The sequence below is a fragment of the Gobius niger genome (genome assembly GCF_951799975.1).
Source record: "Gobius niger genome assembly, chromosome: 22".
NCBI classification, from domain to species: Eukaryota; Metazoa; Chordata; class Actinopteri; order Gobiiformes; family Gobiidae; genus Gobius; species Gobius niger.
This window is the reverse complement of record NC_136873.1, coordinates 11,267,589-11,281,902: the sequence shown is the minus strand read 5'-3', so window position 1 is coordinate 11,281,902 and position 14,314 is coordinate 11,267,589. Positions and strand designations below refer to the sequence as shown.

Below are 14,314 nucleotides of genomic sequence, written 5' to 3'. Positions count from 1 at the left end.
AAAAATGACAAAAATGTGACAAAAAAATGACAAAAAATGACAAAAAATGACAAATAAATGACCAAAAAATGACCAAAAAATGACGAAAAAATTACGAAAAAATGACAAAAATGTGACAAAAAAATGACAAAAAAATGACGAAAAAATGGCGAAAAAATAACGAAAAAATGACGAAAAAATGGCAAAAATGTGACAGAAAAATGACAAAAAAATGACGAAAAAATGACGAAAAAATGACGGAAAAATGGCAAAAATGTGACAAAAAAATGACAAAAATGTGACAAAAAATGACGAAAAAATGACGAAAAAATGACGAAAATGTGACAAAAAAATGACAAAAAAATGACGAAAAAGTGACAAAAAAATGACGGAAAAATTGCAAAAATGTGACAAAAAAATGACAAAAAAATGACAAAAAAATGACAAAAAATGTGACAAAAAATGACTAAAAAATGACAAAAATGTGACAAAAAATGACTAAAAAACGACAAAAAAATGACAAAAATGTGAGAAGAAAGAGGAGAGGGATCCGGGTGTAAGGGGAGGGCAGTTTAACCTGACCTCCTTTGAATCCATCATTAATGAAGGGCACCTGACCCTCCGTGTGTGCGTGTGCTCTGTAGCCTGTAACTGCGACCCGCGGGGGATCGTCCTGATGGGGGCGCCGTGTGACCAGATCAGCGGAGACTGTTCCTGCAAACGCTACGTGACGGGACGATACTGCGACCAGTGCCTGGTCAGTGACGCTCGTGTTTATCAATGTGGAATAATAATGTGTAGTAATGTCGGGTCATCTCCAATGTCAAGAAATGTGGGAAAAACTGGGGAAAATTTGGGGGAAAATGTGAAAAATTGTGACAAGAATAAGGGGGGAAAAAATGGTAAAATAGGGGAAAAAAACGAGAAAATAATAGTAATAAAAAATTGGCAAAGATTAGGAAAAATTGGAGGTAAAACTTGTGAAAAACTCATGTATTTGTATTTGAGCTGAACCCGCCGTGTTCTTCTGTCTCCAGCCCGAGTTCTGGGGCCTCAGTAACGACGTGGCCGGATGCAGACCATGTGACTGCGACTTCGGGGGCGCCCTCAACAACCGGTAACTATAACCCCCCCCCCTCCCCACTCACGGGTTTAACTAGAGCTGGGCCATATATGGTCATACAGGTGCTCGAAACCTCATGACGTGCACAGTGACACATGTCGAGCCCAGTGTTGGGAAAGTTCATTTTCTACATGAACTACTTCAAAGTTCAGTTCACAAATTTCAAAATGAACTAGTTCGTTCATAGTTCCAAAAATAAACTAGTTCATAGTTCTTTTTCTTCTTTTTTTTTTGCTGCGAGCTGTTATTGAGGCATGAAAAACGGGTCGGGGGTGAAAAAGGTGAGAAGCATATTTCCTCTCTCAGGGAAATATTTTTATATTCCACATCTTAAAGCAACAATCTGAACTATTTTGAGATGCATTTTTGCCAACCTTGGGAGAGATTCAGCCATGAGTCAAAAATATTCTGACCTCCTCTCTTAGTGTGATGCAGCTCTGTCATGTCACTGTTTTATGAGTGGATTTTGGATATCTTTGCTAATCATATTTTATTATTATTTATTTTTTTTAAGTTTAATTGGTAAATTCTTAGTGGAAAATGAAGCTACAAATATTCAATTGCATTTGTGTTAATTTGGTAAATTAATCATGTGAATAAGATTGTTTTAGGAGCTCATTTGTAGTTAAAAAACTCTCCATTGTGGCTTTATGTAAATGAGCGCACGCGGAGCAGAGAGGAGGAGCCACAGACGTTACACAAGGGAAACTCGCTTCGTAGCCTCACACTGTGGCTGCGGCACCGTGTGGATCCGCTGGTTACCGGTGTGCCAGGGCCTGTGCCAGGGCCTGTGCCAGGGCCATAAACAGCAGAGTTCAGCGCCACAGAACTGGACACAGTCGGGCCGTGGGCGCGGGGGCGGAGCGAGCGCGAGCTACACCGTGGACCCGCCAGAGTTTAGAGCCGCTGGTAAACTCTGACGGCGCGGCGGGGTTTTATATTCACTGATATAAGAAATCTGGCTCCATAATGAACGTAATAGAACGAGAATGCCGTTCACAGACACCAGAATGAGCGCGTTCAGGTACATCACTGGACAAGCCTTTGTTTGTTATCATTCTGATGAGTGTGGCTCACAGTCCAAACTCTAAATGCAGATGTTTGCAGCTCATTTTCGTGACATATTCGTGAGGTTTGCTTCATCCTCGTTATGGAGAAAGTCCCACAAACATAGTGAGATATTTAAGTTCCACCCCCTCCCCTCTGAGCCTGTTCTGTGTCACGGGTTTGACTCTTTGCCCCTCTGGTCGGCAGGTGCCTGATGGACAGCGGTCAGTGCGAGTGTCGGAGTCACCTGATTGGCCGGCAGTGCTCCGAGGTGCAGCCCGGGTATTTCTGCGCTCCTCTGGACTTTTACAGATACGAGGCGGAGGAGGCGAACGGGCACTCGCCCAGCGACGCCGTGCTGCCGGTGAGGGACTCTTCATCACTCTTCACCACTCTTCATCACTCTTCATCACTCTTCATCACTCTTCATCACTCTTCATGACTCTTCACCTGCTCCTAAAGCTGTGGCTCCGCCCCCTCAGACCGCCGCCCCCTGACAGCTCTTTAACATCGGGGAAATTGACAAAAAATTGACAAAAATGTGACAAAAAAATGACAAAAATGTGACAAAAATGTGACAAAAATGTGACAAAAATGTGACAAAAAAATGACAAAAATGTGACAAAAATGTGACAAAAATGTGACAAAAATGTGACAAAAAAATGACAAAAAAATGACAAAAATGTGACAAAAAAATGACGAAAAAACGACAAAAATGTGACAAAAATGTGACAAAAAAAATGACAAAAAAATGACAAAAAAATGACAAAAAAATGACAAAAAAAGATACAAAAATGTGACAAAAAAATGACGAAAAAACGACAAAAATGTGACAAAAATGTGACAAAAAAATGAGCAAAAAAATGACAAAAAAATGACAAAAAAATGACATAAAAATGACAAAAAAATGACAAAAAAATGACAAAAAAATGACAAAAAAATGACAAAAATGTGACAAAAAAATGACGAAAAAACGACAAAAATGTGACAAAAATGTGACAAAAAAATGAGCAAAAAAATGACAAAAAAATGACAAAAAAATGACATAAAAATGACAAAAAAATGACAAAAAAATGACATAAAAATGACAAAAAAATGACAAAAAAAGATACAAAAAAATGACAAAAAAATGACGAAAAAAGACAAAAATGTGACAAAAAAATGACAAAAAAATGACAAAAATGTGACAAAAAAATGACGAAAAAACGACAAAAATGTGACAAAAAAATGACAAAAAAATGACAAAAAAATGACAAAAAAAGATACAAAAAAATGACAAAAAAATGACGAAATTATGACATAAAATGACAAAAATGTGACAAAAAAATGACATAAAAATGACAAAAAAATGACAAAAAAAGATACAAAAAAATGACAAAAAAATGACGAAATTATGACATAAAATGACAAAAATGTGACGAAAAAATGAGCAAAAAATGACAAAAATGTGACAAAAAAATGACAAAAAAATGACAAAAATGTGACAAAAAAATGACAAAAAAATGACAAAAAAATGACAAAAAAATGACAAAAATGTGACAAAAATTGACAAAAAATTGACAAAAAAATGACAAAAAAATGACAAAAAAATGACAAAAAAATGACAAACATTATTCATGACTCTTCACCTGCTCTTGAAGCTGTGACTCTTCACCTGCTCCTGAAACTGTGACTCTTCACCTGCTCTTGAAGCTGTGACTCTTCACCTGCTCCTGAAGCTGTGGCTCCGCCCCCTCAGACCGCCGCCCCCTCAGGCCGCCGCCCCCTGACAGCTCTTTAACCTCGGGGCGTGTGGCTCCTCCGTGTTCCGCCTGTCACGGAGCGGAGACGTGTGTCATGAGTTCAGACTTACACTTTCCGTTCCCTGAGGCTTAAAGGTCCTGGAAAGGGAACGAACATGTCTCAGTGTGAAAAACTGTGAACTGTTCCTTTAAATGAAGTGGAGACGCTGCCGTGAAACAGGGAAACTTTGTAAATGTAGAAACACTTTGAAACTTCTGCTGTGGAGACTTTTGAAAAGCTACATTTGTCTCGTTCCTCGGTTTGAAGGAACATTAACCTCTTACCTCCCGGCTGAACCAAATGCCTTCTGTCCTCTTTGGCTGTTATATAGGCCTGTGTAGCAGCTCATTTGAAAGCTAAGACCCACAAAACTGATCTTTTTCCTCACGTTGTTGCTGTGTTGTGTCACCTTTTGTATGTTGTTGTTTGTTGAATCTTTGTTGAATTTTTGTCAATTTTTTGTTGAATTTTTGTTGAATTTTTGTCACATTTTTGTCACTTTTTTGTCACATTTTTGTCACATTTTTGTCACTTTTTTGTTGAATTTTTGTTGAATTTTTGTTGAATTTTTGTTGAATTTTTGTTGAATTTTTGTTGAATTTTTGTCACTTTTTTGTTGAATTTTTGTTGAATTTTTGTTGAATTTTTGTTGAATTTTTGTTGAATTTTTCTCACATTTTTCTCACATTTTTCTCACATTTTTCTCACATTTTTGTCACATTTTTATTGATTTTTTGTTGATTTTTTGTTGAATTTTTGTCACATTTTTTTTCACATTTTTGTTGAATTTTTGTTGAATTTTTGTTGAATTTTTGTTGAATTTTTGTCACTTTTTTGTCACTTTTTTGTCATATTTTTGTTGAATTTTTGTCACATTTTTGTCACATTTTTGTCACTTTTTTGTTGAATTTTTGTTGAATTTTTGTCACATTTTTGTCGAATTTTTCTCACATTTTTCTCACATTTTTCTCACATTTTTCTCACATTTTTCTCACATTTTTCTCACATTTATCTTGTGTTTACATCCTTGTTTTCTTCTCATTTTTTGTGGCTGTTTTGTTGCTTTTGTCCCGAGCAGCTTTTTGATTGGGGTAAAGCCAAACTGGAGAGAATGGGATCCGTTCAGGTGGGAGTTAAGAGGTTAAATCTTGGTCTCGGGTTCTGTCGGGTCCAGTGAATCTCCCGGTCTCCTTCAGCCTGAGAGGAGATGTTTGTTCCTGGTCCATGTTTCTGTGTCCTGATCGAGCAGAGACAGACAGTGTTGACAGAGGCTGTTTTTCCAACTTCATACCTTCCTTTGTCTGACTCTTTTTCTCACTGGGACCCCCCTGTCGCCCCGGGGCAGGCCCTGACAGCCCCCCCTCTGTCGCCCCGGGGCAGGCCCTGACAGCCCCCTCTGATAACATCGCTCTGCAGGAATGTAGCTTCAGGAACAGACGGGAGTTAATGAGGCGTCAGCTCGAGAGGAAGTCGGGGGCGATGGGGGCGGGAGGAGGAGAGCGGGTCGTCATGTGATCGGGGGGTCGGCGGTTCGAATCCCGCACACTGTCGTTGTCCTTGAGTCGCTCTGAGGCTTCGGTTTAGATGTGGCTCTGAGCAGGTCCATGTTTCTTTTTTGTTGAATTTTTGTCACATTTTTGTCACATTTTTGTTGAATTTTAGTTGAATTTTTGTCACATTTTTGTCACATTTTTGTCACATTTTTGTCACATTTTTGTCACATTTTTGTTGAATTTTTGTCACATTTTTGTTGAATTTTTGTCACATTTTTGTCACATTTTTGTCACATTTTTTCACATTTTTGTCACATTTTTGTCACATTTTTGTTGAATTTTTTTTCACATTTTTTCACATTTTTTCACATTTTTTCACATTTTTGTCACATTTTTATCACATTTTTGTCACATTTTTGTCACATTTTTGTTGAATTTTTTTTCACATTTTTGTCACATTTTTGTCACATTTTTTCACATTTTTGTCACATTTTTGTCACATTTTTGTTGATTTTTCGTCACTTTTTCGTTTAATTTTTGTCACATTTTTGTCACATTTTTGTCACATTTTTGCCACATTTTTGTCACATTTTTGTTGATTTTTTGTCACTTTTTCGTTCAATTTTTGTCGCATTTTTTTGTCGCATTTTTTGGGCGGGAGGAGGAGAGCGGGTCGTCATGTGATCGGGGGGTCGGCGGTTCGAATCCCTCACACTGTCACTGTCCTTGATTCGCTCCGAGGCTTCAGTTTAGATGTGGCTCCGAGCAGGTGGGAGGCCCCGCCCCCAAACGGCGTTTACAGATCCTTTAACCTCTGAACCGAGAGGGTCTTTTCTCCTCGCGTCATCAGATTGTTTTTCCAGCATTTTTTTGTTGAGTTTTCTACTCGTTTTTGTTGCTTTTTGTCATTTTTTGTCACATTTTTGTAATAATTTGTTTGTCACATTTTGTCATTTTTTCTTTTCATCAATTTTCTATCACATTTTTGTCACATATTTTGCAATTTTTCAGTCAGTTTTTTGTCACATTTTTGTCATTTTTTCGTAAATTTTTGTCAATTTCTTGTGACATTTTTGTGAATTTTTTGCCACATTTTCATCCATTTTTTTGTCACTTTTTTGCCACATTTTCATCCTTGTTTTCGTCTCAGTTTTGTTGCTATTTTCTCACATTTTTTCCAGAAGCTTTTGGATTGGGGTAAAGCTGGAGAAATGCTCTCGGTTCAGGTGGGAGTTAAGTGTTTACATCGTGCTGTAGATGATCCGGAGCTGCAGTAACCTCTGACCTCCTGAAGGGGGCGGCGGCGTCACATTATTATATTATTTACATCTGACTTTGTTCAGATCCGGCTCCGTGTCGTTAAAGTAAACTTTGTCGTGATGCTGTATTCGTCCCTCGCCGTGTTCTGACTCCTCCCCTCTGGCGTGCACAGGGGAAGCTCCGCCCCCAGGCCGACACAGACTGCGTGCAGCACCTGAGCGAGCAGCTGAGGCGCCACCGCCGCCACCGGCGCCTCGAGAACCTCCAGCAGCACCGAGCGGCTCTGAGGCGCATCCGGCAGCTCCGGCAGACCGTGAGTGTACTTATACTGATACTACAGTACTTATACTTATACTTTCTGACTCCTCCTCCCTCAGCCGGACGTGCGTCCCGTGCACCGCGGCCGCTCCTCCAGCCTGATGCTGACCTGGTCCGGCCTCGGCTTCTCTCGGGTCAAAGACGGCGCCGGTTTGGTTTTCACCGTCGACAACGTCCCCCACGCCATGGAGTACGACCTGCTGCTGCGCTACGAGCCTGAGGTACCGCCCCCTTTACCTGAGGTACCGCCCCTTTAATCTGAGGTACCGCCCCCTTTAACCTGAGGTACCGCCCCCTTTACCTGAGGTAACGCTCCCATTAACCTGAGGTACCGCCCCCTTTACCTGAGGTACCGCCCCTTTAATCTGAGGTACCGCCCCCTTTAACCTGAGGTACCGCCCCCTTTAACCTGAGGTACCGCCCCTTTAATCTGAGGTACCGCCCCCTTTAACCTGAGGTACCGCCCCCTTTAACCTGAGGTAACGCTCCCATTAACCTGAGGTACCGCCCCCTTTACCTGAGGTACCGCCCCTTTAATCTGAGGTACCGCCCCCTTTAACCTGAGGTACCGCCCTCTTTAACCTGAGGTACCGCCCCCTTTAACCTGAGGTAACGCTCCCATTAACCTGAGGTACCGCCCCCTTTACCCACGCCATGGAGTATGACCTGCTGCTGCGCTACGAGCCCGAGGTACCGCCCCTTTAACACGGGTAACGCCCCCTTTAACCTGAGGTACCGCCCCTTTACCTGAGGTACCGCCCCCTTTAACCTGAGGTACCGCCCCTTTAACCCGGGGTACCGCCCCCTTTAACCTGGGGTACCGCCCCCTTTACACCGAGGTACCGCCCCCTTTAACCTGAGGTACCGCCCCTTTACCCAAGGTAACGCCCCCTTTAACCTGTGGTACCGCCCCTTTACCCGAGGTAACGCCCCCTTTAACCTGAGGTACCGCCCCTTTACCCAAGGTAACGCCCCCTTTAACCTGAGGTACCGCCCCTTTACCCGAGGTATCGCCCCCTTTAACCTGAGTCACAGAGGACTAGTTAATGACAGTTATATGTGTCTTCAGTCCACAGAGGACTAGTTAATGAGGGTTATCTGTGTCCTCAGTCCACAGAGGACTAGTTAATGACAGTTATCTGTGTCTTCAGTCCACAGAGGACTAGTTAATGACAGTTATCTGTGTCTTCAGTCCACAGAGGACTAGTTAATCTGTTATCTGTCTCCTCAGTCCACAGAGGACTAGTTAATGACGGTTATCTGTGTCTTCAGTCCACAGAGGACTAGTTAATGACGGTTATCTGTGTCTTCAGTCCACAGAGGACTAGTTAATCTGTTATCTGTGTCTACAGTCCACAGAGGACTAGTTAATGACAGTTATCTGTCTCCTCAGTCCACAGAGGACTAGTTAATGACAGTTATCTGTGTCTTCAGTCCACAGAGGACTAGTTAATGACAGTTATCTGTGTCTTCAGTCCACAGAGGACTAGTTAATGACAGTTATCTGTGTCTTCAGTCCACAGAGGACTAGTTAATGACAGTTATCTGTGTCTTCAGTCCACAGAGGACTAGTTAATGACAGTTATCTGTGTCTTCAGTCCACAGAGGACTAGTTAATGACAGTTATCTGTCTCCTCAGTCCACAGAGGACTAGTTAATGACAGTTATCTGTGTCTTCAGTCCACAGAGGACTAGTTAATGACAGTTATCTGTGTCTTCAGTCCACAGAGGACTAGTTAATGACAGTTATCTGTGTCTTCAGTCCACAGAGGACTAGTTAATGACAGTTATCTGTGTCTTCAGTCCACAGAGGACTAGTTAATGACAGTTATCTGTGTCTTCAGTCCACAGAGGACTAGTTAATGACAGTTATCTGTCTCCTCAGTCCACAGAGGACTAGTTAATGACAGTTATCTGTGTCTTCAGTCCACAGAGGACTAGTTAATGACAGTTATCTGTGTCTTCAGTCCACAGAGGACTAGTTAATGACAGTTATCTGTCTCCTCAGTCCACAGAGGACTAGTTAATGACAGTTATGTGTGTCTTCAGTCCACAGAGGACTAGTTAATGACAGTTATCTGTGTCTTCAGTCCACAGAGGACTAGTTAATGACAGTTATCTGTGTCTTCAGTCCACAGAGGACTAGTTAATGACAGTTATCTGTCTCCTCAGTCCACAGAGGACTAGTTAATGACAGTTATCTGTGTCTTCAGTCCACAGAGGACTAGTTAATGACAGTTATCTGTGTCTTCAGTCCACAGAGGACTAGTTAATGACAGTTATCTGTCTCCTCAGTCCACAGAGGACTAGTTAATGACAGTTATCTGTGTCTTCAGTCCACAGAGGACTAGTTAATGACAGTTATCTGTGTCTTCAGTCCACAGAGGACTAGTTAATGACAGTTATCTGTGTCCTCAGTCCACAGAGGACTAGTTAATGACAGTTATCTGTGTCTTCAGTCCACAGAGGACTAGTTAATGACAGTTATCTGTGTCTTCAGTCCACAGAGGACTAGTTAATGACAGTTATCTGTGTCTACAGTCCACAGGGGACTAGTTAATGACAGTTATCTGTGTCTTCAGTCCACAGAGGACTAGTTAATGACAGTTATCTGTGTCCTCAGTCCACAGAGGACTAGTTAATGATAGTTATCTGTGTCTTCAGTCCACAGAGGACTAGTTAATGACAGTTATCTGTGTCTTCAGTCCACAGAGGACTAGTTAATGAGGGTTATCTGTGTCTTCAGTCCACAGAGGACTAGTTAATGACAGTTATCTGTGTCTTCAGTCCACAGAGGACTAGTTAATGACAGTTATCTGTGTCCTCAGTCCACAGAGGACTAGTTAATGATAGTTATCTGTGTCTTCAGTCCACAGAGGACTAGTTAATGACAGTTATGTGTGTCTTCAGTCCACAGAGGACTAGTTAATGACAGTTATCTGTGTCTTCAGTCCACAGAGGACTAGTTAATGACAGTTATCTGTGTCTTCAGTCCACAGAGGACTAGTTAATGACAGTTATCTGTGTCTTCAGTCCACAGAGGACTAGTTAATGACAGTTATCTGTGTCCTCAGTCCACAGAGGACTAGTTCATGACAGTTATCTGTGTCTTCAGTCCACAGAGGACTAGTTAATGACAGTTATCTGTGTCTTCAGTCCACAGAGGACTAGTTAATGACAGTTATCTGTGTCCTCAGTCCACAGAGGACTAGTTCATGACAGTTATCTGTGTCTTCAGTCCACAGAGGACTAGTTAATGACAGTTATCTGTGTCTTCAGTCCACAGAGGACTAGTTAATGACAGTTATCTGTGTCTTCAGTCCACAGAGGACTAGTTAATGACAGTTATCTGTGTCTTCAGTCCACAGAGGACTAGTTAATGACAGTTATCTGTCTCCTCAGTCCACAGAGGACTAGTTAATGACAGTTATCTGTGTCTACAGTCCACAGAGGACTAGTTAATGACAGTTATCTGTGTCCTCAGTCCACAGAGGACTAGTTAATGACAGTTATCTGTGTCTTCAGTCCACAGAGGACTAGTTAATGACAGTTATCTGTGTCTTCAGTCCACAGAGGACTAGTTAATGACAGTTATCTGTGTCTTCAGTCCACAGAGGACTAGCTAATGACAGTTATCTGTGTCTTCAGTCCACAGAGGACTAGTTAATGACAGTTATCTGTGTCTTCAGTCCACAGAGGACTAGTTAATGAGGGTTATCTGTGTCTTCAGTCCACAGAGGACTAGTTAATGACAGTTATCTGTGTCTTCAGTCCACAGAGGACTAGTTAATGACAGTTATCTGTGTCTTCAGTCCACAGAGGACTAGTTAATGACAGTTATGTGTGTCTTCAGTCCACAGAGGACTAGTTAATGACAGTTATCTGTGTCTTCAGTCCACAGAGGACTAGTTAATGACAGTTATCTGTGTCTACAGTCCACAGAGGACTAGTTAATGACAGTTATCTGTGTCTTCAGTCCACAGAGGACTAGTTAATGACAGTTATCTGTGTCTTCAGTCCACAGAGGACTAGTTAATGACAGTTATCTGTGTCTTCAGTCCACAGAGGACTAGTTAATGACAGTTATGTGTGTCTTCAGTCCACAGAGGACTAGTTAATGACAGTTATCTGTGTCTTCAGTCCACAGAGGACTAGTTAATGACAGTTATCTGTGTCTTCAGTCCACAGAGGACTAGTTAATGACAGTTATCTGTGTCTTCAGTCCACAGAGGACTAGTTAATGACAGTTATCTGTGTCCTCAGTCCACAGAGGACTAGTTAATGACAGTTACTTGTCTCTTCAGTCCACAGAGGACTAGTTAATGACAGTTATCTGTGTCTACAGTCCACAGAGGACTAGTTAATGACAGTTATCTGTGTCTTCAGTCCACAGAGGACTAGTTAATGACAGTTACTTGTGTCTTTAGTCCACAGAGGACTAGTTAATGACAGTTATCTGTGTCCTCAGTCCACAGAGGACTAGTTAATGACAGTTATCTGTGTCTTCAGTCCACAGAGGACTAGTTAATGACAGTTATCTGTGTCTTCAGTCCACAGAGGACTAGTTAATGACAGTTATCTGTGTCCTCAGTCCACAGAGGACTAGTTAATGATAGTTATCTGTGTCCTCAGTCCACAGAGGACTAGTTAATGACAGTTATCTGTGTCCTCAGTCCACAGAGGACTAGTTAATGACAGTTATCTGTGTCCTCAGTCCACAGAGGACTAGTTAATGACAGTTATCTGTGTCTTCAGTCCACAGAGGACTAGTTAATGACAGTTATCTGTGTCTTCAGTCCACAGAGGACTAGTTAATGACAGTTATCTGTCTCCTCAGTCCACAGAGGACTAGTTAATGACAGTTATCTGTGTCTACAGTCCACAGAGGACTAGTTAATGACAGTTATCTGTGTCCTCAGTCCACAGAGGACTAGTTAATGACAGTTATCTGTGTCTTCAGTCCACAGAGGACTAGTTAATGAGAGTTATCTGTGTCTTCAGTCCACAGAGGACTAGTTAATGACAGTTATCTGTGTCTTCAGTCCACAGAGGACTAGCTAATGACAGTTATCTGTGTCTTCAGTCCACAGAGGACTAGTTAATGACAGTTATCTGTGTCTTCAGTCCACAGAGGACTAGTTAATGAGGGTTATCTGTGTCTTCAGTCCACAGAGGACTAGTTAATGACAGTTATCTGTGTCTTCAGTCCACAGAGGACTAGTTAATGACAGTTATGTGTGTCTTCAGTCCACAGAGGACTAGTTAATGACAGTTATCTGTGTCTTCAGTCCACAGAGGACTAGTTAATGACAGTTATCTGTGTCTTCAGTCCACAGAGGACTAGTTAATGACAGTTATCTGTGTCTTCAGTCCACAGAGGACTAGTTAATGACAGTTATCTGTGTCTTCAGTCCACAGAGGACTAGTTAATGACAGTTATCTGTGTCCTCAGTCCACAGAGGACTAGTTAATGACAGTTACTTGTCTCTTCAGTCCACAGAGGACTAGTTAATGACAGTTATCTGTGTCTACAGTCCACAGAGGACTAGTTAATGACAGTTATCTGTGTCTTCAGTCCACAGAGGACTAGTTAATGACAGTTACTTGTCTCTTCAGTCCACAGAGGACTAGTTAATGACAGTTATCTGTGTCTACAGTCCACAGAGGACTAGTTAATGACAGTTATCTGTGTCTTCAGTCCACAGAGGACTAGTTAATGACAGTTATCTGTGTCTACAGTCCACAGAGGACTAGTTAATGACAGTTATCTGTGTCTACAGTCCACAGAGGACTAGTTAATGACAGTTATCTGTGTCTTCAGTCCACAGAGGACTAGTTAATGACAGTTATCTGTGTCTTCAGTCCACAGAGGACTAGTTAATGACGGTTATCTGTGTCTTCAGTCCACAGAGGACTAGTTAATGACAGTTATCTGTGTCTTCAGTCCACAGAGGACTAGTTAATGACAGTTATGTGTGTCTTCAGTCCACAGAGGACTAGTTAATGACGGTTATCTGTGTCTTCAGTCCACAGAGGACTAGTTAATGACAGTTATCTGTGTCTTCAGTCCACAGAGGACTAGTTAATGACAGTTATCTGTGTCTTCAGTCCACAGAGGACTAGTTAATGACAGTTATCTGTGTCTTCAGTCCACAGAGGACTAGTTAATGACAGTTATCTGTGTCTTCAGTCCACAGAGGACTAGTTAATGACGGTTATCTGTGTCTTCAGTCCACAGAGGACTAGTTAATGACAGTTATCTGTGTCTTCAGTCCACAGAGGACTAGTTAATGACAGTTATCTGTGTCTTCAGTCCACAGAGGACTAGTTAATGACAGTTATCTGTGTCTTCAGTCCACAGAGGACTAGTTAATGACAGTTATCTGTGTCTTCAGTCCACACAGGACTAGTTAATGACAGTTATCTGTGTCTTCAGTCCACAGATGACTAGTTAATGACAGTTATCTGTGTCTTCAGTCCACAGAGGACCTTTTAATGACAGTTATCTGTGTCTTCAGTCCACAGAGGACTAGTTAATGACAGTTATCTGTGTCTTCAGTCCACAGAGGACTAGTTAATGACGGTTATCTGTGTCTTCAGTCCACAGAGGACTAGTTAATGACAGTTATCTGTGTCTTCAGTCCACAGAGGACTAGTTAATGACAGTTATGTGTGTCTTCAGTCCACAGAGGACTAGTTAATGACAGTTATCTGTGTCCTCAGTCCACAGAGGACTAGTTAATGATGGTTACTTGTCTCTTCAGTCCACAGAGGACTAGTTAATGACAGTTATATGTGTCTTCAGTCCACAGAGGACTAGTTAATGACAGTTATCTGTGTCTTCAGTCCACAGAGGACTAGTTAATGACGGTTATCTGTGTCTTCAGTCCACAGAGGACTAGTTAATGACAGTTATCTGTGTCTTCAGTCCACAGAGGACTAGTTAATGACGGTTACTTGTGTCTTCAGTCCACAGAGGACTAGTTAATGACAGTTATCTGTGTCTTCAGTCCACAGAGGACTAGTTAATGACAGTTATCTGTGTCTTCAGTCCACAGAGGACTAGTTAATGACAGTTATCTGTGTCTACAGTCCACAGAGGACTAGTTAATGACAGTTATCTGTGTCCTCAGTCCACAGAGGACTAGTTAATGACAGTTATCTGTGTCTTCAGTCCACAGAGGACTAGTTAATGACAGTTACTTGTGTCTTCAGTCCACAGAGGACTAGTTAATGACAGTAATCTGTGTCTTCAGTCCACAGAGGACTAGTTAATGACAGTTATCTGTGTCTTCAGTCCACAGAGGACTAG

General features: G+C 41.7%; 1 protein-coding gene across 1 annotated transcript in view; it reads left to right on the top strand.

Moving 5' to 3' along the window:
• lamb2l (laminin, beta 2-like) overlaps window positions 1–14,314 on the top strand; it is a gene marked incomplete at its 5' end in the record, with an annotated part of 80,855 nt that overhangs the window by 37,313 nt on the left and 29,228 nt on the right. The window contains 5 exon segments of the mRNA XM_079580770.1: window positions 624–736; window positions 1,017–1,096; window positions 2,357–2,513; window positions 6,857–6,997; window positions 7,062–7,223. Of these exon segments, the coding sequence (XP_079436896.1) occupies window positions 624–736; window positions 1,017–1,096; window positions 2,357–2,513; window positions 6,857–6,997; window positions 7,062–7,223 (653 nt within the window).